At 38.7% G+C, this 25,717-nt stretch overlaps 2 protein-coding genes and 1 long non-coding RNA gene across 9 annotated transcripts; 2 read left to right on the top strand and 1 right to left on the bottom strand.

Moving 5' to 3' along the window:
* The first annotated feature begins 1,109 nt into the window (after positions 1-1,109).
* On the top strand, positions 1,110-4,589 carry LOC307162524 (uncharacterized protein). Of its 3 annotated transcripts, none has more exons than XM_079877899.1 (4): positions 1,110-1,442; positions 2,143-2,462; positions 2,559-2,646; positions 2,739-3,491. In XM_079877899.1, the coding sequence occupies exons 2-4, from the start codon at positions 2,272-2,274 to the stop codon at positions 2,877-2,879; spliced, it is 420 nt and encodes a 139-aa protein (XP_079734025.1). In that variant the 5' UTR covers positions 1,110-1,442; positions 2,143-2,271; the 3' UTR covers positions 2,880-3,491. The 3 variants fall into 3 exon arrangements, with proteins under 3 accessions (XP_079734025.1, XP_079734024.1, XP_079734026.1); XM_079877898.1 differs by having other exon boundaries at positions 1,160-1,442; positions 2,107-2,462; positions 2,739-4,589; XM_079877900.1 differs by having other exon boundaries at positions 1,382-1,442; positions 2,226-2,462.
* Positions 4,590-4,848: 259 nt separating this feature from the next.
* On the top strand, positions 4,849-25,641 carry hcn3 (hyperpolarization activated cyclic nucleotide-gated potassium channel 3). 5 transcript variants are annotated; one of them, XR_013822162.1, is made up of 9 exons: positions 4,849-5,233; positions 5,548-6,094; positions 12,217-12,649; positions 13,780-13,941; positions 15,329-15,547; positions 15,638-15,784; positions 16,484-16,724; positions 23,484-24,634; positions 24,850-25,282. XR_013822162.1 is itself a non-coding variant. In XM_079880153.1 (8 exons), the coding sequence occupies exons 2-8, from the start codon at positions 5,586-5,588 to the stop codon at positions 23,696-23,698; spliced, it is 1,923 nt and encodes a 640-aa protein (XP_079736279.1). In that variant the 5' UTR covers positions 4,849-5,233; positions 5,548-5,585; the 3' UTR covers positions 23,699-25,641. The 5 variants fall into 5 exon arrangements, 2 of the variants coding, with proteins under 2 accessions (XP_079736279.1, XP_079736278.1); XR_013822163.1 differs by having other exon boundaries at positions 23,484-24,615; positions 24,850-25,281; XR_013822164.1 differs by having other exon boundaries at positions 23,484-24,621; positions 24,850-25,281.
* LOC307163865 lies at positions 12,555-16,559 on the bottom strand. Its single transcript, XR_013822165.1, has 3 exons — positions 16,478-16,559; positions 14,087-14,181; positions 12,555-12,609 (listed from the first exon to the last, which is right to left on the bottom strand). It is a non-coding gene; the product is annotated as an uncharacterized lncRNA (long non-coding RNA).
* Positions 25,642-25,717: the final 76 nt, after the last annotated feature.

Below are 25,717 nucleotides of genomic sequence, written 5' to 3'. Positions count from 1 at the left end.
TTTGAGCACTTTTCTTGTGCTTTTGGGTCAGTAATGGTGTACGTCTTTGAGTTCTGGCATGGAAACCACATGTGTTTAGTACACGCCTTACTGTGCAAGCTGAAACTTCAGTGCCTGTTGCCACCAAGTGTTGCTGCAGGTCTTTTGCAGTGACTCAAGGGTTTTTCTGAACCTGCCTTCTCAGAAATCTGGTTGCAGCCGTTGATAGCTTCCTTTTCTAATAGCCATTGATAGCCCCATCCAGGTAGTGTAACCACTGTTCCTGTAACTTTGAACTTGCGAACTATGCTTCCAACGGTGTCTTTAGGAACATTTAGTGTCTTCTCTATCTTTTTGTATCCTGTTCCTTGTTTGTGAAGGGTGATGATATCTTCTCTTAACTTTCTGGACAGTTTTTGCTACAACAGGTTTTGCTAGTCTAGCTCCAGTGTTTTAAACTAAATGGAAAGCCATCATTGCAATAATGCAACAATGGCATTGATTCTAAAAATATACTGTATATGCAAAAGTAGGTCATGTGCAAAGACATATTCTCCTTTCCTCATTCATGGCCAAAAGATTTAAAGATCACAGCTAATTGTGTACACAATCACAGGAAAGCTCTTTTAGAAACACCTTTTCTCTGACCAGCCAACAAGCTTTATTTAGAAAGCATCACTCGAGCAGACGTAATCTGATAAGAGTGATCTAGTGATTTCAGACCTATTGTCAAATGAGTAACAGACTATAATGTACCCAAAATTCAACCGTAATACAGTATTTGCTTAAGAGTGTGCAAAAAAAGTGAACTTAGAAATTCCACCTATGACCAGCAACAATAATGTTTACCTAATAACATATAGGTAAACATTATAATATAATATAATTAATGAGAAGCATGAATCATTTTGAATTACTGAAAAATGACTTTACCGTAGTGTCAAATTGAGAATGAACTAGAAACAGGTTGTTTGAGGCTGAATAGTGTATCAGCTGTTGATGTTAAAAAAAGCTTTTCGTCATGTCATTCTTTCAACACTGACTTCATTCACACGTTTGTTGTCTGTAAACCTCCTCAATCTGTTTTCCCTCCTACCTTCCCATCTGTTGAAATGAAGGATCTTAACCTTAATCTGTTAAGATCAGTGATCAGTCAACAGGTATCTTTTTCTATAAGTTTAAATAAAACAATAGTTGGTCAGCTTCACTACATTGATGCTTACACATATGAGTTGAACTGATATTAGCAGCAAAATATTAGTGGTTTCTTCTCTCTCACGTGGCTGTGAAACTCTCGCCATCACTAATGTGATTATAACCAATTACGTCATTAGAGAATTAGCTGGGGAGAAATGCAGGGAGGGAGCTGGGTTTAAAAACATGTAGCTCAACAAGAAAAGCTAAGCAGATGAGCTTGGACATCAGGTTCCTTACATCAAATGAAGAGTTTCACCTGACATCAGGTATGTCGGACCTTTATGCGGAATGTTTTTTCTGTCATTATGTTCTACATGAAGAATGAAGAGTTTATTGCAGTATATTTAGGCTATTATTTATTACATTGTTCGTTTATAAATTCTGTGCATTTGACCTAAGGAAGGATTTTGAAAAAAATGCATATTTGTGTATTGTAAATATAGTAGAATGAGTGATTAGTACATGTATGTATATGTAAATATTCAAAGATTTTTTTAATTTATTTTTTTATAGTCTCTAATGCTCACCAAAAGCTGCTTTAAAATACAGCAATTGCTATTATTTATTACATTGTTCGTTTATAAATTCCGTGCATTTGACCTAAGGAAGGATTTTGAATAAAATGCGTATTTGTGTATTGTAAATATAGCAGAATGAGTGATTATTACATGTATATGTAGCCTAAATGTAGATTTTTTTTTTTTTAAAAGAAGTCTCCAATGCTCACCAAAAGCTGATTTAAAATAAAGTAATTCCTGTTTTCTAGCCTATGTAAATACATTTTAACGTGTATTAATGTCTATAAATAAAGGCAATAAAAAAATGCAAACACTTTATAAATATTTCTAGTGCCATAATGTTTTTTTTTTTTTTTTTTTTTGTAGTGTTGTTTTCTATAAAACTGACTGGTCTATGTGATTTTTTTTCTAGGTGTTAATCCAGCCTGTACTTACATTTATTCATTAGACTGGGTCATATGAAACTGGAATATCTGGAATACACTTCCTTACTGACATATCCGTAGCCTAATTTTAACTCTTGGACTTCAGTATCACCGAGTTTGATAAAGACTCAAAGATATCCGCTTAAGAAGAGATGGACGCCGTGGTGAAGAAGTCTCTGGGTGCTCCTCTCCGACAGATGACCAGCTGCTTTACTGGGAACCAGGATGGATTTAGCCGGAAAGGCAAGAGCGTGCGCCGGAAGAGCGCCCCCTGCTGCTACGGTCAGACAGCACATGACTCGTCCTGGTTAAGGACTTACCAGGCAGAACTGCACAGGGAAAGGTACACAAATAAGCGTATACAATTATTAGACACTTAAATAGTCCGTATAAATCCAATAGCTTTAAAATTTGTATTGTTTATATTATGTTTGAACAGGAAATTAAGGCAAGTCAAGGTTGCGCAGAAGAACGCAGAAAGAGCCGCAATGAGGATACATCACAGAAGTCCACACCGCTTCACAAAGGTACGGGTGTTCTGTGTGCCGCCACTTTAAACATATATTTGCCGGAACAGCGGAATATAGTGGCTTACCTTTAGTATATGTATATTTTTCAGGCACCGGTTCAGAAGGCAAACCTAAAAAGCAAGACCGCCACCAAAAATGACAACTCTCTTTTTGGTGCCTTCCAAGGCCTCAGTCTCAGCACGAGTGGAGCACAAACATCATCGAGTGCAGATCCATGCAAACTTATGTGAAGAAACACATTTCAAATGACTCTGATGGTGTTACATCTTACTATCCATATCCAGTTTATTTCTTGGTTACCAAGAAGAATTTACTTGAAAATGCTGGGAATAATAATAATAAATATCTCAATTCAATAAACTATCTGAGGTGAATTATGACCTGCAGATGCTGCATTCCAGGAATATAATCTGATTGAGATATATCACGATTATTAGGTCATGAGACCTCATTGAAAATCAGGATTTAAAAACTAAAACTAAAACATATAATGTAAATATAGGCTAATAAAAAACTTGATAAGTGATTAAAAACAAACAAATGGTAGGCTACTTAAAATGATACATAGAATATTCAAAACATTCTTAACTTTAAGTCACTTAAATCTGAAGAATTTTCACTGGTGGTCTCAGACTCATGTATGTGCAATTCATATGTATTATCTCCATGTTTCTAGTCCTTAAATGCTCAACTTTAGTATTAAAAACAACTGAACTCATTTTGTTTCTCAGATGCCTTAAACTGCATTGACACTAAACAACTAAACCAGTTTATGACAGCTTATGTTTCTTTACTTACATTTTTCCAATAAAGATGATCCACATTTGATCATTTTGCAGATCATTTTCAGGTCACGTGTGTGAAAATGGTGTTGTATTTACGTAAGAAAATGTAATTAGTGGCTACAGCACAGCATTATCACAGTACGCACAGAGCTTTGAAGGACATGATCCAGCACATTTGGCCATGTTCCCCACCTGTTTGTTGAAAGACTGTGTATACATCAAAGGCTGTGTCTTTAATTATTTTCATCGTCCTCCCTCTTGCTCGCCAAAGGTAAGCATCTCACTTAAGCTTGGGCTCAGGAACACGATACTCGGCACTTTACAGGATTGACAGTAGTCGAAACATGATACCTTGAGACACTGAATTTAATTTACTGAAGACCTGATGTGAGCAATAAGCCACTGCATGACATTGTGCACGAACCTGGACGCGTGTCACACTTTATCTAGTGAATTTTTAGGTTTACTTTAAGTCAATTACTAAGCACATATATTTCCATTGTTTTCCACCCCTGGCCTGGAGGCAAAATATAATTCAACAGTCCATAAGTTCACCTTTTGTGTAACCCATATATGCTGTCACACTGTATGGGGTAAGTTGTCACATTTGGAACCTGCAGTTTCACACTGATTTGAAATATGAAATATTATTTTAAATATACAGGCTATATGATTTTCAGACAAATTTAAACAGTAAAACAATCAATTAAACTTAAACGGTAAATAAAATAAATGAAACTTTAAGAATGGAAAAGGTGACATGCAAAAATACCCAACCATTGTTTGGGCTAAAAAGACAAATTAATTAATTTAGAAAGTTACAACATGACAACTTACCCCAATAAAATGTGATGACATTCTTGGTAAAATAGCTACTTGTCTGAATATATGCTACTTTGATAAAAAAAAAAAAAAATTCTAGTATGATATTAAAATATAATTTGGAGGATAAAATTCACAAAATTACTCTAATTTTAGGAGGGTTTGAATCCCACAAACAAAACCACAAAGTGACAAAACATTTTTTTTTATTGTACACTAAATAAATATCTAAGTAATTTACTGCTAATGAAAACGTAAAATATATATTTCAAAAATTGTATAATATTTTACATAATGAAACAAATAAACAAAGACAGAAAGCTCTCGGATTTCATAAAAAAAAACAAAAAAAAAACTTTTTTAGGTTTGGAATGACATGAGGGTGAGTAATTAATGTCAGAAATGTCATTTTTTGGGTGTACTAACCCTTTAAATTAATTTATCCCTTAAATATACAGTACATTTATGCACACACGTAGAATGTATTTCTAAAGTTCCCATCAGCCTCAGGTAAATACACCTGTGAGCCTCCAGCGTATTCCGTGTCCTCTAGCACAGGTTGGTCCCGCCTATTTCCTCCCCAGCTGGGCCGCTGAGGAGTGACGCTCTGTCCCCTACCTGTTCACCCAGACAGCTTGTTGAACAGATAACACGCAGGTGTCAGCAGAGAGGGAGATAAAGACAGCGCCTGCTATCAAGAAGCCGATTATATACTCAAACATCTGCGGGTTTCATCCCGTTGTTTGTGTAAGAACTAACGCGTGATTTGATGACAAGACAACCCGCGCGCTCATTCTGAGGAGGTTTCGACAGCGCGCGAGATGTTATATGTATGGAAAGTTGATACAGGGGAATAATATTGACAATAATTGCACTTATTCCCAGAGGAGCTTTCCAAGGGCGGATGCATTACGCAGTGAGGAACGTCTGGATTCTCCTTGGAAGTTTTTGGATCACGCGAGAGTCCGATTGTACTGGTAAACTTGCAATGAATACAGTAAATATAGGCTACATGTTTTAAAGTGCTAGTTTAGACCTGTGTTTTTTTGTTTCAACGTATATTAATTGAGAAAGAACTGAAAAGAAACCTGTTAAGTTTGCATTATGAGTAGGCCTATGAGTATTAAGAAGTGTTAAAATCACATTTAGACCTTTTCATATTGAACACTTGAGGTTTTGTAAGTAAACCTTACATGCTTTACAAGTACAACATGATTCTGTAGCCTATTTGGGAAAGTATGATGTCTTCATTCTGTTCTTGAGATTCTGCTCAATTTATCTGCCAAATTAGTCATCAACCTGAACCTGCATCAACATCAGATCTGAATTATGGATGGTGAATATGGACAGCCTCCGGCTTCAAATGGTGACTCGAAGCTCCGCTCCAGAGGTGCCTTCTCCCTAACCAACTGGCGTTCCTCTTCGAGGACTTTATTGCGAGGAGGAGAGGATGTGAGCAGAAGGCTACTGTCCATTGCAAACCACCAACAGGAACAGACAGACTCGGGGGCCAGTCCCACCTCAAAGTCCCTTGAGGTGACTGCAGGGTTAGATGGCACAACAGCAACGACCACCGTGACCCCATCCACTCCACCTCGCCCCGACAAAGCCATGCCAGAGTCAACGGGGCCTTCGGAAGCCCCTCTGCCATCCGAATCTGAGGAAAGGGTCTTCAATGACCAATCCACATTCCTCCAGAGACAGTTCAGCGCCATGCTGCAGCCGGGGGTCAACAAGTTCTCGCTGCGGATGTTTGGGAGTGCGAAGGGTGTCGCTGCCGAGCAAGAAAGGATCAAGGCATTTGGGATGTGGATTATACATCCATATAGTGACTTCAGGTGAGTGACGCAGGGGAAAGGGAAAATATGACTTGGCAGAACGTCAAACAAGGGGAGTGTTGTTGTGACTGTAAAAATGGTTCTTAGATCAAGTAATTGACCAAGTTTACTTGATTTTAGTAGTTAAAGTTCACTTAATATTCTCAAGACAATTCTTTTTCATTTAAAAAAATATGTTGGTTTGACTTTAAAACAACACTCAAAGAGTTGTATTTTTTTCCCAGTTCAAATGTGACCCTGGATCACAAAACCAGTCACATGTCGCACGGGTATATTTGTGGCAATAGTATGGTATGGGTCAAAATAATTGATTTTTCTTTTATGCCAAAATTCATGAGGATATTAAGTAAAGATCATGTTCCATAAAGATATTTTGTAAATTTCCTACCGTAAATATATAAAACATTTATTTTTGTGCGTGAATCCAGCACAATCGCGACATAAATGGACAACTTTAAAGACGATTTTCTCAATGTTTCGATTTTTTTTGCACCCTCAGATTCCCGATATTCAAATAGTTTTATCTCGGCCAAATATTATCCAATCCTAACAAACCATACATCAATTGAAAGCTTATTTATTCAGCTTTCAGGTGACGTATATGTCTCAATTTCAGAAAATTGACCCATGTGACTGGTTTTGTGGTCCAGGGTCACAAATATGCTTACTCTTAACAATTGCTTAGTGGATCTGACCTGTTTGGCCTCTCCCCAGCATGTACTGGGGGTGAATAATTTTGCTAGTTTTATTTTACAGCTGCTGTTCATTTTGCTGTAAATTTTTGTTGCTTGTTATCTTGTGATGTCCTGAGTTTGTTCCTGTAGTTAAAATGATCGGTTGATTACCCTTGTCAAGTTTCATGTACCGACTGTTGAGGTTTGTGGCTTTTAAGGCGTTTTTTTCATTCTGAGTACTACTGATATAGTCAGTTTTGTTGACTATAGTGTTATTTTAGTATCATTCATATAATATTATAGTACTAATTTATATATGGAATAATTATATATTATATTATATATAGTTTCTGTTTTAATTTTAGTCAAATTTTAATTGTATTGTGTTTTATTTGTGTTTTATTAGTTTTAAAAAATATTTATATTTAGTTTTTAGTCATTTTTATTTGAGTAATTTTAGTACAGTTTAAACCAAGTGAAAAGTAAATGCTTTCTTGGGTACTAGCCGAAAATAAAATATATTTGTATGGATTTTTGATTTTATTTCAGTTAACGTAAATGTTTTTTATCATTAGTTTTAATGTTAATGATAACAACACTGCTCCATGTACATTTCTCATAGAAAACAAGATGAACCACATAATTGTGAATAAATTTACACCAAGGATGATAACTAGGCCTATAACGATAACAATAAACATATAGTTCTAAACATTTTTTCTAAATGTTAAAAAAATTGCAAAGTCCACACCACAACTATAATGATGACACAGAGAAATGATATAGTTGGAATCACTTTAAGAACGTTTTTTTTTCTCCAGCCGATGATGAAATAATTAACAGCCAATCAGAATCCATTCTGCTTTAAAGAGCTTGAACATTTAAAGCGACAAATGACAAAACAGAATAAACAGGGCTGCTTTCCCAAAAGCATCGTAGGCCTAAGTAGATCGTAGAACCATTGCCACCAATGGTCTCTTCAATCAACTGAATTCACAATGTTTTTGAGAAACGCAGCTCAGAACGATATCGCCCGCTGGGGTGGACGCTAATATAGTATCGTTCTTGGTGTGAGCAGGCCTTAAGAATAAAGGATGATTTGCACTGAACTTTTTTAACTTAATATAGTGCATGAAATCTTTAGTTAATATAAACTGGTATAAACTAGTTATTGTTACTGGTACAGTTGACTATTGGTAAACAACTCAGAACAACCAGATAGTCAGCTCTGGCAACCACCCTAGCACCATCTGGATGACTTTTTCAAAACCAAACACCACTCACATTTTCTTTAGATAGTGTAAAAAAATCATACAATTTATTTTCATTAGGATGGTTAATATACACTTATGAGCCAAAACATTATGACCAGTCACAGGTGAAGCGAATATCTTTGATCATCTCTTAACAAGGCCACATATTAAAGGAACACGCTGACTTTTTGGGACTTTAGCTTATTCACCGTATCCCCCAGAGTTAGATAAGTCCATACATACCCTTCTCATCTCTGTGCGTGCCGTAACTCTGTCTGCCTAATCACTCCGCAGAAGTAGCAGTGCTTCGCCTTCTGAGAGTATAGTTCCCAGTATGTATACGGTTAGAAGATGGCTGTGTCTCATGTGACCTTGTTATTTGTACACAATGTGACAATACAAATCACAACATGTAAATAGGAAAATGTTGGCGTTATTTTGTCACTTATTGGGAGCAGTATGCTAGCTGGAGCCATTTACCTCCAGTCTTTGTGCTAAGCTAGGCTAGCGGTGGGTGCGTCAGTCAGAGTTATGGCATGCATGGAGATGAAAAGGGTATGTATGGACTTATCTAACTCTGGGGGATACGGTGAATAAGCTAAAGTCCCAAAAAGTCGACGTGTTCCTTTAAGGTCTGGGTAGATTATATGGTAAACAATCAGTTCTCGTAATCAGCGTGTTGGATGCTGGAGAAATGGACAAGAATAAAGATCTGAGTGACTTTAGCCAGGGCCAGATTGTGATGGCAAGTCGACTGGTCGATCCCGGTCAGCAGTGGTGAGAATTTACCAACGAGGAGGAACAAACCAAAAATCGGTGACAGGGTGTTGGCCAAGGCTAATCGATGCACGAGGGCAGCGAAGGCTATCCCGTCTGGTCCGACCCAAAAGAAGATCTATGGTGGCACAAGTCACGCAAAAAATTGAATGATTGTTATGGGAGGAATTTGCCACAACACAATGCATATGATGACCCCTGTCCACCAACAGGGCACTGGCACGTGAGTGTTGGAACTGAACCTTGGAGCAGTGGAAGAAGGTCGCCTGGTCCAATGAGTCCTGTTTTCTTTTACATAATGTGGAAAGCCGTGTACGTGTGCGACGTTTACCTGGGGAAGTAATGGCACAAGGATGCACTGCGGGGGGATAGCAAAGCGGTGGAGGGAGTGTGATGCTCTGGGCAATGCTCTTCTGGGAAACCCTGGGTCCGGCCATACATGTGGACGTCAATTTGACACGTGCCACATACCTAAACATTGTAATAGACCGGGTACACGCCTTCATGACAATGGTGTTCCCTGGTGGAAGAGGCCTCTTTCAGCAGGATAAAGCACATTGTTCGGGAATGGTTTGAGGAACAGGATGAGGAGTTCATGGTGTTATCCTGGCCTCCAAATTCCCCAGATCTCAACCAAACTAAGCAGCTGTGGGATGTGCTGGACCAACAAGTTTGTTCCACCTCGCAACTTACAGGACTTGAAGGATCTGCTGCTAATGTCTTGGTGCCAGAAACCACAGGACTCCTTCATGGCTCTTGTAGAGTCCATGCCTCAACGGGTCGACGATGATTTGGCAGCATGAGGAGGACCAACAGTACATTAGGCATGTGGTCATATTTTTTTTTTGGCTCATTGGTCTATAACAGGGTTTCTCAAACTCGGTCCTGGAGGGCCTCTGTCCTGCACAGTTTAGCTCCAACCCTGATCAAACACACCTAGCTGTGAGTTTCTAGTGATCCTGAAGACATTGATTAGCTTGCTCAGGTGTGTGTTTGATCAGGGTTGGAGCTAAACTGTGCAGGACAGTGGCCCTCCAGGACCGAGTTTGAGAAACCCTGGTCTATAACAATAGTGAATGGCTGTGATGTGAGAACACCTAACAACTCAACTCAGCTCCTCACAAATCAGGTCCTAAAAGCACATACATTTCAATCACCACAGTAAAGCACAATGCTACACAGGTCAGTTACAGCGCTTTCCCTTATAGAGTTACCATTAGCCAGAAATGCTATCATCGTTAATGGATGGGCTGGAAGGTCCCACTCGGTTACAGAGTGTCAGGTTTATGTTCTTTGTCTGAAGCACGTGCGCAGAGAAAGCAGCAAGATGTCAAAGGATAAACGGATTGTGTTTTCAGAAAGCAAGACATGATCGGTAATAGGAACTCAATCTCCACACCTGTTTCATACAGTCCAAAGTGAAAAATATGGGTGCGCAAGTAGGAGATCAAAACCAACATTTTGAATCATTAATACAATTTAATGATACACTAGAATCACGAGTTACATCACTTTTTTTTTTTTTTTTTTACTTTCATTTGTTTAATGTGTCAATCTTCCTTTTAGCTACAGTAAAACAAACCCTTGAGCCTCTTGAATTACTCCTGTTTAATCAACAGATCAAATGCATCTTAAATTTCCTGCCCCAGTTACTGTTAACACTGTTGTTAATTACTTCAACTCCATACTTACTGATAACATTAACATACATTTTTAAACTGGGACACTTAAACATGGGAAAATTAGAAAATAAGATGAAGGTTAAAAGGTCATGATATGTATCAACTTGAATCACCTTCAAAACTACAAGACTTTTTGTTTTGGGTTTTTCAGTGGTTGATGGTACTGATATGTAGAGTGATATAATACAATTTAATAGTAAATGGGAAGACTAAAATGAAACAAAACCTTATTGTGTTACGGAAATATCAAATACTGGATGCCTTTTGATCAAATCTGCTATGTGCCATGTTAAGTGCTATGTTTTTAGTGCAAACTGCAAACCCATAGCTCATGTCAATTAGTTGGCATCTGATACTGATAAAACAACCTCCAATTTGTTCACTGTTGCTTTCATTCTCACACAAGTCAAATGACAACCATAAGATATAAAAATAGATTTAATTTTTAAAAACTGTATTCAAGTACCCACTCATTCCAGGTGACTGACGCTCCTTTGGAAAATATGACCACATGTGGAAACTTCAAACCACTGAGCACATGTACGGTAGTGCGCAAAAGACTGCATATCCAGTTTAAACGGTCACATACTGTACAGTATGTTCACGACTCTCCATTACCTCTTTAGTAATTAACATGGAGAGGAATGCTTTGCAACACGACGTAATTTGACTGTTTGCTCAAGGTCGTGTTCACTCTTAGAAGAAAAGGTTCTATATAGAACCTAGAAGGGCTCTGTTAGGGATACAACTAGTTAGGGGTTCCCATCATGGGATCATTGTATGGATTTAATTTCAACTCATTTTTAATATTTATGAAAGTTTATGAGTTAAACAGCTCGTAAACATACTTTATCACTAGAATAATTGAAATAGCCTGTTAAAACTGAAAGATTATGCAATCATTTTAGACATTTCTCTGTATATAGAATATTTTGGCATTAATCAAGATTAATTAGACTAATTAGATTAATGGCATTAATTGGAGTCAAGAACCCTAGGTAAAACCCCATTGAACCTTAAGTGTGTAGATACTTATTTGAATGAATGGCTCATTTTGTACTTGTAATTTTAAACTTTTTGTCCATAATAGATTACCAGGTGTGCTTTACAGAGTCACATATTTGTTTCTTAGAAAATAATCTTTTATTTATCTGCAAATGTCTGGGGCTGGTTGAATCTTTTTCCACGAAACATGGGACGTCGCTATAAGACGGTGTCTTAAGTTACAGAGACAGTCACCATATAGCACCCTTAAGGGCCGCTCTAACCTTCAGGTTTCCAGCCTACCTTTAAACCACAGGGATATACTGCACTGAATTTTTCTCCACTTTATTTTTTTATATAATTTTGGAAACCTACGTTTTGTTCAGTTTAGAGGCAACATACACTCTTTATAATGATATGATACTTAATTGTTTGCTTTTTTCCCCTATTTTTACATTTAGATTTACTGTCACTGTCATTAATACTCATTTAAGTTAATCTCTAAAAACACTAATCATTTAGTAACACTGTAGTTTTTAGTGTTTCATTTTTCAATTTATTTAGATCAAATATTGCAGACTTTTAATATTGGCTATGTATCAGATATTAAAATAATTGTCAACTTATCAATTGTTGTTTTATTAGTGCATCCTTTAATTTGAATTACATTTGGTTATAGTTATGCATGTAAATATACATACTCCAGGCAGAATCCATCCTTTGTTCCTTACATAATGCATCTTCACACACAGGTTCTATTGGGACTTGGTTATGCTTTGCCTGATGATGGGCAACCTCATCATTCTTCCATGGGGTATCACCTTCTTTGAGGATCAGAACACGCTCCCGTGGATCACCTTCAACGTGGCCTCTGACACCCTCTTCCTGGCTGACCTCGTCTTCAACTTTCGTACCGGCATTATGGAAGAAGAAAACTCCCAAATCATCCTGGACCCGCAAGTGATCAGTCGGCGTTACCTGCGAGGCTGGTTTACGATAGACTTCATCTCCTCTATTCCGGTGGACTACATCTTCCTGATAGTGGATATAGAGTCCCGGCTTGAGTCGACAGATGTGTACCGCACCGCCAGGGCACTGCGCATCGTCCGCTTCACCAAGATCCTCAGCCTGCTCAGATTGTTGCGCTTGTCCAGATTAATACGTTACATTCATCAGTGGGAAGAGGTGAGTGAATTAATAGGAAGAGAAACAGATAGATTAATTAAATTAAGACAAGGATATAGGAAAAAAAAGAAACATAGTTGGAGAAAATTTGCCAAATCTGATGGAAACATTAAAATGCACAATGCCGCTGATTTTTAGAACTGACTGACTGAGCTTATGGTTTTCTTTCAAGTTTTGGTCAGATCATCTTTTATGTAATAACTTGCTCCATCTCAAGAAATGGCTTTTCTTTTTGGTTAACATCACCCAGGCTTACTATGTATGTATGTATGCGTAAAACCTGTGTTCTGTTGACTACAAGTAATGTTGCACCTACATGTCTACTAACTCTTATTAGAGTGTTAGTATTAGTAGACTGGTAGAGTTAGGGTTAGGTTAAGTTGACATGTAGTTGCAAAGTTACTTATAATCAGTAGAATGTCTGTTGGACCATCATAATAAAGAGTTAGCAGACATTAAGCAGACAGTCTACTAATACTATAGTGAGAGTTAGTTGACGTGTAGTACAAATGAGGCACAACAAGATTCTATTAATGAGCTATTTGTCCCTCCAACCATTTCCAAACTTCTATAATCTCAGTCTCAATCTCTTCTTTAGTGTTTTTACATTACTTTTGTTAATGCTCATTCATAGATGGTCTTTAAAAACAATAATTTAATACTGTTAAATGTATTATCACAAAATGAATATCCAGTTTTATACTGTACATAATAATAATTCCATTTATGTTTCCGGTAAGTTTCCAGTGAGTTTCCACTTGTGGCATTTAAAATAATGGATTTTTGTCTTTAGTGCTTTATTATTTATTTTAAAAACTGACATTTATCAGCCATAGCATGAAAAAATAATTAGGATTAAAGGTCTGTAGTCAAGCGATGTATGACGCACAGATCACACAAAAGTCACTTCTTTAAACCAAGCAGCTTTTTTGGGCAAATTTGTGTGACGAACTTGAACTCTTTGCTAAATCTGCATGATAAATTTAAATTCCTGACCATGTGGATTCCTATTGAAATGGCTGGATTTCACCAAAAATAGTACCAAACAACAGTAAATGTGACTGCATTTTCAGAACAGGTCTTGTTCCAACTGTACTATCTCACTTTTTCCTTTTTTTCTTCCTTTACAGATCTTCCATATGACCTATGACCTAGCAAGCGCAGTGGTTCGCATAGTGAATCTGATAGGAATGATGCTGTTGCTCTGTCACTGGGATGGCTGCATGCAGTTCATGGTGCCCATGTTGCAAGACTTCCCAGCAAACTGCTGGGTCTCCAAAAACAACATGGTGGTATGAGGTTGTTTTAGGTTTTAGGTTTAGGTATGTTTGAGGTTGTTGGGGAATGTCTAAAAAATGTGCTAATTTGTTTGGAAATGCAGAAAATGCACATCTACTCCCTAAATAAAGTCCTAAAGCGTTATGGGTGTGTTCACACCTGTAGTTCAGCTCTTTTGGTCCGGACCAAAAAAGAAAATGATGCATTTAGTCCTGGTTCCCTTAGCATTCACACTGTCATTTTTAAGACCGAACCTAAAAATACAAAACAAAAACAGCTTTTATGCAACACATATTTTGTGACGGATCTTACCGAAGATCCAAAACAATACTGTGTGCTGGGCTAAATGAACTCTCTGTATGTGCGTACATACAGTAGTGGCCAAAAATGATGTCCGGCATAGGAAAATTTACGTATTTTTTTGACACTCAATTTCAAAATTAAAAAATTCTAATTTTATTAAAACATTTTTAAAGATTTTGTAATCATATTACGTAGGTTTTTTGTTTGTTTGTGATAATGCAATGAAACATGCCATATTGTACCAACATAATTTTTGGCCAAACTGTCAAACAAAGAAATTATGAACACAAGCAAAAACAAGAAAGAAACAATGAAATATTAAGAATTGATTATGTTTAAGATATTGATTATGATTATGTATGCTTTTTCCTGTGAGCTCTCTGTTTTTCTATGCTTTTTTGTTTTGAATAGTAAAATAATACCTGTAGCTGTAGTTTGCCTTTTTTGACTAGTAATTTTGTCAGGTTTTTTATATGGAAGCTTGTTTCACCACTGAATAAAAAATAAAAAATGTAATTGCGAGTTTATATCACGCAATTCTGAGAAAAAACAAAAGTGAGTTTATATCGCTATTCTCGCAATTGCAAGTTTATATGATGCATTTCTGACTTTATAAATTGTATTTACTTGTTTATATCAAGCAATTCTGAGAAAAAAGTCAGAATTGAAAGATGTAAACTCGCAATTACCTTTTTATTTTTTATTCTGTGGTGGAAACAAGTTTCCATAGTTTTGTTCTTCCCCCATATTTAAAAAATATTAAATATTTTCCTCATATTTTGATGTAATTCAACATGTAGGGTCATTAAAAACAAAGGTCCCCTCTAGACATCTCTTTTGGCCACTACTGTATAATGGTATTTTTACCAACCCACAAATATGTAAAAGAGTCAAGACAATGCCAGCAATTCCCCCGTTGCACACACAAATGAAGATCTGCTGCAAATCCCGAACTATAAAAGGCAACGTGGCTCCTATGAGGTGAAGAGGGTTCTGTCTTTTTAGGGTCGCACCTTGTGACATCACATCCAAACTGTGTGAACGCACCCTAAGTTTTGCTTCAAATTTACGTACTATCAATGTATCTTTCTCTGTCAGAATTCCACTTGGGACGTCCAATACTCCTATGCCCTTTTCATGTCCATGAGCCACATGCTGTGTATTGGGTATGGTGCTCAGGCTCCTGATGCACCAACTGACGTCTGGCTCACGATGATCAGCATGATTATTGGCGCCACCTGCTACGCCATGTTCCTGGGCAATGCCACCAACCTGGTCCAGTCCTTGGATGCTTCCCATCGTCAATATCAAGAGAAGGTACTAGTTGCTTGGTTGTTATTTTAAAGCATTTTTGAGACAAACTTTTTTTTTCTTTTGTAAACAATTTGGTTGTCCGGTTTGTTACAGTATAAGCAGGTGGAACAGTACATGTCCTTCCACAAGCTGCCAGCTGAAATGAGGCAGAGGATCCATGATTATTATGAGCACCGCTTCCAGGGCAAGATGTTTGATGAGGAAAATATCCTTGAAGAACTCAGTGACCCGCTAAAAGAGGTTTTTCTTATGCTTTTTCTTTCCTTTTTTGTTGACATCACCAAGGCTGTGTGGGCTATTGTTAACTCATAACCAATATAACTATTTAGACATTGTGTCTCATCATTAACAGTGTTTACGTGCTTATTTATGCATAAAACCTGCGTGCAAACATTTTCATACGCAAATCATGATTTATCACTAAGATTAGTTCTACATTTGTTAAAATTTAGAACCAACTGCAACTAGACATACACAAAAACTACATACAGTGGCCTTAGAAAAATATTATTTAAGTCTAATTTTAAATTTTAAATGTAAAAATATATAGTATATATATATATATATATATATATATATATATATATATATATATATATATATATATATATATATATATATATATATATATATGGTTATATGCATTAAAAAATATATACATAGGTAAGGTAGCCTTTCTAAAATCTTACCAAAAGTTTAATTGTAAATCTTGTTGCTAAATATAATAATGGTTGCGAGTTTAATATATACTATTTCACTGAAATGTGTCACATTACCTCCCGTTATTATCTATTTCGTTTCTCAAATATAATCCCTTTTATCATCTCTTAGCCATCTCAATTAAATAGGACAAATCCATGTACTTCTTCTGTGCGGATGTGTGTTAATTGGGATGGATTATGTGCCTAATCCATGTTGTATTGTGTGTTTTACCTGCAGGAGATAGTGAACTTTAACTGCCGTGGGCTGGTAGCTAACATGCCACTGTTCGCAAATGCTGATCCTCACTTCGTCACGGTGCTCCTCACAAAGTTACGCTTCGAGGTCTTCCAGCCGGGCGATATGGTCATCCGTGAAGGGACTCTCGGTCGTAAAATGTACTTCATCCAGCATGGCTGTGTCAGTGTAATCACTCATGACAATAAAGAGAAGCTACTGAATGACGGCTGCTACTTTGGGGGTGAGTTTGATTTTTCCTTAGATGCTTTTAAGTCAAGTCAAATTTATTTGTTTAGCGCTTTTCACAATACACATTGGGCCCTATCTTGCACCCAGCGCAATTGACTTTGTACACTGACGCATGTATCATTCCTATTTTGCACCCGCGCACAGCGGACTTTTCCCTCCACAGACGCACGCCGGTAAACTAAGGAGTGAACTTGCACGCGTTGTGCATGTTATTCATATGCTATTTTAACGCGTATGCACTTTGATTCTCTCATCTACACAGAAGCAGCAGTTTTCATTTTTGCAAATCATACATTATTACAAGGAAAAATATTAACACATGAGGGAAATCATTGTTGTGTCCATGAAGATGTGAAAAAATAGGCATAAATCTAGCTTACACATTTACCCAAATTATTATACGCCTGTTTAACCGAAGCTAATTTGGGTGGGTTTCTCCATCCCCAACGTCACTTCTCTGTCTTTTACGGCCCTGACGAGAACGTCGGTCTCCTCGGCTGTGAACCGCTCCTGGTGTGTGCCTGGCAATTCCGCCGTTATAATAGCAATCCGCCATGGAACCAAGGGGGTAATCTTTCAGCCGGAAACTGAAGCTTCCCCGGGGGCCACCATTGATTAGCAGACCATCACCTGCTGTTAGCATTCCATTGACTCCCATTCATTTTGGCGTCACTTTGACAGCGAATAACTTTACATCTGAGGTGTTTAAAGATTCCATTTGTCCATTATTTATTTCTAAAGAAACACGAAAATGTATAAAAGGCTCCATTACCTTGTATCTTACGTTATGGCCCCGTAGAAGCAGTTTTTGTAAAAATACGCTAACGATTGCGTCATAACCACGCGACTCTGTCGCACAGTAGAGAGATTACCGTATGGACAGGAGGAGAAGCTCGCGGGCAATCAGGGGGACATGGAGGCAAAATGACAAAATAATTAATCAGAATACTTAGCAAAAGTTGCTCCTGCTCCTAGCTCATGGTCACCTCCTACTCACGCTCTCCGTCTCTGCAAGTTTCGGAAGGGAATGATTCAGATTTCTCTTGGCACAGCTACTAGAAGACAGACGGGTTGGTCACGTCACATCTACGTCGTCAAGCTCAGTTTGAGTCTGCGCAGTACGGTCAGCCATCAGGAAGTGAGTGCTTCTAATTGACTTCACTTTTCTCCGTTGAATCCAATGGGGTCGCTGTGTCCATTTCTTTTACTGTCTATGCATGGAACAAGCACGCCTGCTCTTAAAGGGAATGTGAGATGTCGCTCTGATTGGTTTATTTCACGTTACGCCCAAACCACACCTATGAATAATGAAGCTACTTCAGACCAACACATTTTAGATTTGCGTCGGGCGCAAGAGTCATTTATCCCGCTGGTATAATAGCAACAGCGCCCAAGACCCGCCCACAAAGCTACTTGCGTTTCGCGCTTGATACTTGCGTTTCAGACCGTTAAAATAGGGCCCATTGTTTTAAAGCAGCTTTACAGACAATCATGATGTTAATGTTTATAATATCTCAATATCTTAATGCCTTATAGTCACATTTAACAGATTAGCATGGAAGCATGTTTTCCGCCATGGAAATATTAATAAGGTAATTGCAACTTATCTCAGAATTCTGACTTTCTTTCTCGCAATTCAGACTTAATAACTTGCAATTCTGAGTTTATAACTCACAATTCTGACTTCCATAGATTAGAGCTGGGCGATTGTGGCGAGCAGGATGAGGTCGAGGGCCGTGAGAGAGTGGTGCGAGGCTAGTGGCGTGATTAATGATGAGCGACACCTGCGCAACGCACTGGTCTCGTATCTCTCGAGACTGGTGCGTCACGCAGGTGTCGTTCATTATTAATCACGCCACCGGCCTCGCGCCGCTCGCTCACTCACGGCTCTCGGCCTCGTCCTGCTCGTCCATCGCCCCCTGCAGGCCGGGGGGTACCCACGAGACTGCGCTCTACTCCCCCCTCTCCGGGGGGGGCGGCCACGGTGTCCACTGCACCTGGGGGTATGGAACAGATAAGGCGAGAGAAAAGGAGACGGAAGTATGAGGAGCGACAGAGACGAGAGAGGAAAAAAAAAAAATCTTGGTCTGATTCTCACAACGCGATGCCATCCGGCCCTACACCAGCTGGGCAATCTTCTCCGCGGTGCCTGGCGGTGGCGCTGGATAGCCATCGGTGGACGGCACGACACTCCGCCGCCTGGTGGATGGCGACGGCTGCTCCAGATACGGGGAGTCGGCAGGAGTCCCCCGTTCCCTGCTCCTCCCCATCATGGCAGATGGCAACAGGCTCCGGCCCACGGCGAATGGCGGCTACTCCTCCGCTCCCTCACGGACGGCAGCCGCCCCTCCAGCACCCAAGCGGCCGGCAGTGAGCTCGTCCCCCCCCCCCGGGCAACTCACTGCAGCAGCGCACAGCCTCTAGCGTCCATGGCGACGGACTCTGCTCACCATGCTCATGGCACCACGGATTCCCCACAGCGGCGAGGGCTCTTTGACAGCGCGTTCCTCCTCCTTCCTGGGTTTCGGCACCAGTGTAACGAGGTTAAATTATATGGAAAGTAGGAGGCGGGAACCGGCGAACATTCAGACAGATTTTAATACCAAAAATAAAACAAATACAAAACGAAAGTAAAAGACAGCAGCCCCTCACGGACGACTGGTCACATATAACAAAACAAAACACAACATAAGTCCAGGCCTGTTCCTCTCTCGATCTCCACTGTCGTCGCTCCCCCTTTTATGCTTCCGCTCCTCCGTGAGAGATACGAGACCGGTGCGTCGCGCAGGTGTCACTCATCAGTAATCACGCCACCGGCCTCGCGCCGCTCTCTCACGGCCCTTGGCCTCGTCCTGCTCGCCACAGCGATAATATAGTTATATAGTAGAATTCAAGCAGTTGAGATTTGATATATACTATATATCACTTTACACGAGGATACTGTATGTATGCAGATAAAGTTGGACATACTTGTATATTCAACTTTATATATGGAGCTGTATGATAATGTAGTTACATTTTGAGACCAAATTAAAAAAATCAGGCAGTTCAGATTTGCTATAGGTCTATAGCAGGGATGGGCAACTTCGGTCCTGGAGGGCCACTGTCCTACAGAGTTTAGCTTCAACCCTAATCAAACACACCTGAACAAGCTAATCAAGGTCCTCAGGATTACTAGAAAATCACAGGCAGGTGATTTTTTTTCAGGGTTGGAGCTAAACTCTGTAGGACAGTGGCCCTCCAGGACCGAAGTTGACCATCCCTGGTCTATAGTATATTAGTATGTATTGTATGTATGCTGGTAAAGTTTGATATACTATATATCCAACTTTATATATAGAGCTGCACGATTATACATTTTACATTTTTGCGACAATACAATCCCACAGCTGAGATTTTCTTTATAGTATAAATTGCTGTGCACTCTATGTACGCAGGTAAAGTAGGATATATACAGTACTGTGCAAAAGTCTTAGGCATGTTAATACCCCCCCCCCCCCCCCCCAAAAAAAAGAAAATGGTTTTAAGTCAGTTATTTATATCTTTTGCTGTAGTGTGTCAGTAGGAAATATCAGTTTACATTTCCAAACATTCTTTTTGCCATTAATTGTAATAATCCAGTGAGATTTCTATGCACAAGGAGTCTGACAACACCACCTCACCATCATCGAGTCCGTTTGCAGGAAGGTTTCTTCAAGCATCTTGGAGACATTCCCGCCGTTCTTCTGGATTTAGTCTGTCTCAGTTTTTTCTGTTTCTTCATGTAATCACAGATGGACTCGATGATGGTGAGATCAGATTATACCGGCTGTTGTCAGATTCCTTGTGCATACAGAAATCTCACTGGATTATTACAATTAATGGCAAAAAGAATGTTTGGAAATGTAAACTGATATTTCCTACTGACACACTACAGCAACAGATATAAATAACTGACTTAAAACCATTTTTAAGGCGGGATATTAACATGCCTAAGACTTTTGCACCGTACTACTGTATGTAAGGGATAATCCACGGCTAGCTGTGCATGAAACGATTGCCTCCACGAAGTGCATTCAAATCGTTTAATGCACATCTAGCCATGGATTATCCCGCTTATACCATGGTCATTTAAGCATTGACAATTTAAAGCTGTTAATGATGTTTGCAGCGCAATATGTGTGCAAACTGTGTCTGTTCAGCACCTCTCTCTCCATTAACAACGAAGCTATGACATAAATGACAAAAAAAATGCTGAGAAATATAATATAGCGATTCAGTAGCGAAGCTATTTTATTACTATAAAGTCACGGGGCAGCGTTGATAAGTTTCTCTGCTCTGTGTGCGAGTGACGTATGCGTGATGTGATACAAGATTTTAGTTTAAAGGAGACATATCATGCTTTTAAATCGTTCCTTTTTACATATAAATCATAAATTTGTAGTCTATATAAAGCGGAACTGCAATGCTTGGGTCTGAATTCCTCATTATTATAGCTCCACAGGCCCCTTTTCTACCCCTTTTCTGATGTGTGTCTGAGAGCAACTCGTTTTGGTGCGGTCTCTTTAAATACAATTGAGACACTTCATACCCCGCCCCCTCTCCAGGATGCAGAGGTTCAACTCCACCTCGTTCGGCCATTTTTGTAGTTTGATAGCCGAGATACGATTACCTAGCGGCACAGAAACTTTTTATTCACACGTTATTAACAAAATGTCAACAACGGAAGACTTGTCCAGCCAGCCTTACATGTTCGAGCCAGAGTCGGAGCCGGAGCGAGATGAAAATGAAGACGACGAACCTGCAGAACAACGTCTTCATATGGATGTATCGCAATGGTGTGTTACTGTATTTACACATGACACTTTGGTCTTCCGACCTTTTACCACCGTGTCGATTTATTTTGATTAATATGTGCGAGGGAGAGAGAGCAAGACAGCGTCTAGTTTGGAGACGGTGTCTTGTTTACACTTTCGCCTGGCTCCGAAGAGAGAGAGAGTGCGTGCGCACGACCGGGTCTCTCTCTCTCTCTGCTTGTTCTTTCAGTTAAACATGCGTCCTGTCACAATCTACATTAGACGGTGTAATGAAGCGTGTGGGTTACTACATCCAACAACCGAACATTTTAACTTACCCTCTCGTAACTTCTGCATCTTTTAGCTTGGACTACAAAATTGCAGCGAGAAATAAAAATGGCGGATTGCTCGAAGTGTTGGGCTGGAAGTCAATGTCCTTATTTGGCAGTTCCGCTGCAAATACTGTGACGTAATAGTTCACAAAACGTCATAGATAACAGAAAAATCTGAACAGGTTGAAAAATAAGGCCAAAACAGAATATAAAGATATCAACGAAGCACCTGAAGAGAATAATTTCAACTTTTCTGTACTTCTAAACACTCCAAATATACAACAAAATGCATTTAAGGGCTAAAAAAGTGGATTTAGCATGATATGTTAGCCTGGGTTTCCCCATACTGCCTTGAGCAGCGCGATTTTATTCACGCTGCAAGGTAGTCTGGACACCATGGACTAATTTTTCCCCTGAAATAGGGAACCAATCACAGAACGGGGAGGGAGCAGGAAGACGATGACGAAGTATATGCGACACACCGAAGCAGTTTGTTTATCTATGGATCCAACATGACAGACGTAAAAATATATGCATATTTTTAGGAACACATCTACAAAAATATGCCTGTATTTCAAGTTGATAAAATAATTTAAAATCCACATCAGTTTATTTGTGCCGACGCGCCACGCCCTCCCAGGATCTATAACGTTACCAAGGCTACTTCCACTTTTAAAAATGCATCACAACCGCGCGCGCGCGTTCTGCTTGCAGAAGTCGAGATAGATGCTGAGGAGTTGAAGAAAAGAATAGCTAGTGGAGATTGTAAAGTTGTCGACAATACGTCATCAAAAATCAAGTCTAGTGTGTGGGAGAAATTTGGAGTTATCTGAAGAAAATATTGTGAAAGGCTTTGCTGCAAACATTTTCGTGTTGGATAGCCGCAAATGTGGAACTTCATCCCTGAGGAAGCACGCAGATAACTAGTAACAAAGCAGCTCTATCGAACGGTATTTTTCATATTTAACACTGTTAAGTATGTGTGGTGTGCAGGGTGTGTTTGAACCCAAAATTGTCAGATGTAGGCTAGACGAAATTGTGTGGCATATAGTGTTGTAGCCGCGTCTGTTCGATTTGTGTGGTAACGTTAGCCATGTTCTTCATGTATCGGCCTTTTGACAGCTTCGGCTATAATGGTCGTGTAATAACTTCTGTATGACCTGGCAATAAAAATGTTTGTAAGTGTGTCTATAATGTGATAGTCTAAACTGATTTTATTTCGGGTGCGGGTCGGGTGTCGGTTCTATTTTAAGCGGGTCGGTGCAGATTTTTATTAGTGCTGCTGTTGGAAAACGGGTCGGGTGCGGATTTACAAAATCGGACCCGTGCAGGACTCTCTGGTGTACACATAAATCTCTGACCCATCGTCGTCGTCTTCGTTGAATATCTGTCGCTCTACATACGTCATCTGGTATAATTTGAAATGATTGGCTATGAGCTGCGTACAGGCGCATTTGATAGACATTCGTAGCGCCCAATAAACGGCTCTGGGCATTCGTAAACCACGCCTCAAATACGAGAAAATGTACATGTGGTTTCCAGACCACGTCTCAAAGAGAAAGTGGTCTGACGTTAGCCAGGCTAATGATATGTCCCCTTTAATCTAAATTTAATATGTTCCTCTTCTTTTTTTTTGTTTTTTAGAGATATGTCTATTGACCCGTGGCCGTCGTACTGCCAGTGTCAGAGCTGAAACATACTGCAGACTTTACTCGCTCAGCGTGGACAGCTTTAACGAGGTTTTAGAGGAGAACCCATTAATGAGGAGGGCGTTTGAGAGCGTGGCGGTGGACCGGCTGGACCGTGAGGGAAACCGCACTGTGTATTCACAAAAGAGCATGGAGTATGTTGGGGACTGAAGGATTCTTTGCGTGAACTCTCTCTCTTGGTGGATTCTGACTGACCGAAGAATCACTGAAGATGGATGAATGTAGAAAAAAACATGGAGGAAAGTGTTACAGTGTCCACATAATTGACATTAATGACAATGTACAGTTGCAGTATGGTGTGATTTTATCTAATTAAAATAGTTATTTCTTATTCTTACTTTGACAATGCAATGTAAAAATAAGCAATATCAGTCCTATAGTCCTGATGTTTAGCTGACTAATTATACTGGATCTATGTAATTCATTTCAGTCAGAAACCAATAGTTTAGCAGGTTTAGTTTACCTTGATCAATGTGATAACAAATCAATATCATATGCAACAATATATATTATAATACAATTTAATTAACAATACAATGAAATGAGCATAGCATAAAACATAGTCTAACATTACAACAGTTAATTTATTTATTTTTACACTCTTAGAAAAAAAGGGATCCTTCCTTATATAGAACCCTATAGGGATCCTGACTCCATTTTGAAGGGCGCTTTATACCAAAAAGGTTCTATACAAGGAGAAATATCTTAAATGATTGTGCAATACTTTAATATTTAATGGGTTATTTCCCATTTTCTTGTAATAAAGTATGTTTACAAGCTGTTTAAATCATAAAATTTAATAAAAATAAAAATGAATGAATTTAAACAAAATCCATAAAATATATATAGCTATGAAGCGCCCGACAGAATCCTGTAAGGTTCTACAGAGAACCTTTTCTTCTGAGAGTGTAGTTTCAAGTAATAATAGCCTTTACTCTGTGAATTGCTCCCTGTAAATTTTGCATTTTGCAAAACATCTCCGAAGTGATTTTGCATAACGTTTACTCAGTATATGTTTAACTCATTAATCTTGTTGTCTTGGACATTGGTTTCAGTCAAAACCTTCAGTGAGCGTGATTTTACCAAGTACATGTTCCTGGATCAACCTCTTTGTTGATCCTGGATCAACATTCCAACTTGCAGGGTTAGGTGTTTCTACATCAGTGTTATTCACCTATCATTTCTTTCTGGTTTTAGGGATAAGTTATAGGAAGAGTTATCGTTTAGGGGTATGGATAGGGTTAGGATTACATTTTCAGACAGGAATGTTGTTTCAGGATCAACAAATTATGTTGATCCAGGAACATGTCTGTCTTGGCAAAATCACAGTGACCCCATGTTTCAAGTTAAACCAATCAAAAAAAGTAGAAAATAATTGTTTGGATTAGATGTTCAACAATACAATAATAACTCAGATTAAACTGAATTCTATCTGCTTTCCGGATCAACATTGAGCACTTAAGAATCATGCACTGTAACAAAAGATGTCGTCTGAAAGACTTGGCTATAAGCTGGGACATCCTGTCCACTGTCTTAGCGTCATATTAAAGTATTAAACAATATTAGTCACATAATCGCTGATTAAACTCATTTCCGTTTGGCCTGCTGAGACCTTGAGATGTGCTTTTGAGGAAACTATTTACCCAGGAGCAAATATTAATTTTAAATTCAATTTTGTTTGTAACATTTCTACTCTTCTCTGTGGTTGTAAATAAAAATATATATTTTGTCCCACGTAATGTGTGATATTATAGAGATGAATGATGAGTATTATGGAAAAACAATTGTGATTGAGTATAAAAGTTAATTTGATGTTTCCATGTCGCTATAGAGATTGTTTTTGGGAACAATTGTGGGAATTTATTTTGCAGTGAAGATTGTTTTTCAGATTTTTACAGCACTTTTTTTACTAAAATTCACCTTAAAGGACATCATAATATAAGCTGTAAACTACAGTTACTCTGTATATGAGTCTGCATACAGTTTGGTAGAATATATGTGTCATGTCATCTGCCTGGTTTAATAATTTCAAAGAATTACGTTTCCTTCATTTAATTGCTTTCATACTAAATAAAACTACACTTCATGTTTGTGCAATTTATACTCAGAGGGTGAAATGATACAAGAAAGGTGGTCTACTAAAGTGATTACAAACAGTATTTGGACAAT

The sequence above is a fragment of the Squalius cephalus genome, assembly GCF_949319135.1.
Source record: "Squalius cephalus genome assembly, chromosome: 8".
Taxonomy (NCBI): Eukaryota; Metazoa; Chordata; class Actinopteri; order Cypriniformes; family Leuciscidae; genus Squalius; species Squalius cephalus.
This window is presented reverse-complemented; position numbering and strand designations above follow the sequence as displayed.

Coding starts and splice junctions, on each gene's coding strand:
- LOC307162524 (XM_079877898.1), top strand. CDS start 2,272: ATGGACGCCGTGGTGAAGAAGTCTCTGGGTGCTCCTCTCCGACAGATG. Junction 2,463..2,558: donor GCAGAACTGCACAGGGAAAG/GTACACAAATAA, acceptor ATGTTTGAACAG/GAAATTAAGGCAAGTCAAGG. Junction 2,647..2,738: donor GTCCACACCGCTTCACAAAG/GTACGGGTGTTC, acceptor TATATTTTTCAG/GCACCGGTTCAGAAGGCAAA.
- hcn3 (XM_079880152.1), top strand. CDS start 5,586: ATGGATGGTGAATATGGACAGCCTCCGGCTTCAAATGGTGACTCGAAG. Junction 15,548..15,637: donor ATCGTCAATATCAAGAGAAG/GTACTAGTTGCT, acceptor GGTTTGTTACAG/TATAAGCAGGTGGAACAGTA. Junction 16,725..23,483: donor TGACGGCTGCTACTTTGGGG/GTGAGTTTGATT, acceptor TTTGTTTTTTAG/AGATATGTCTATTGACCCGT.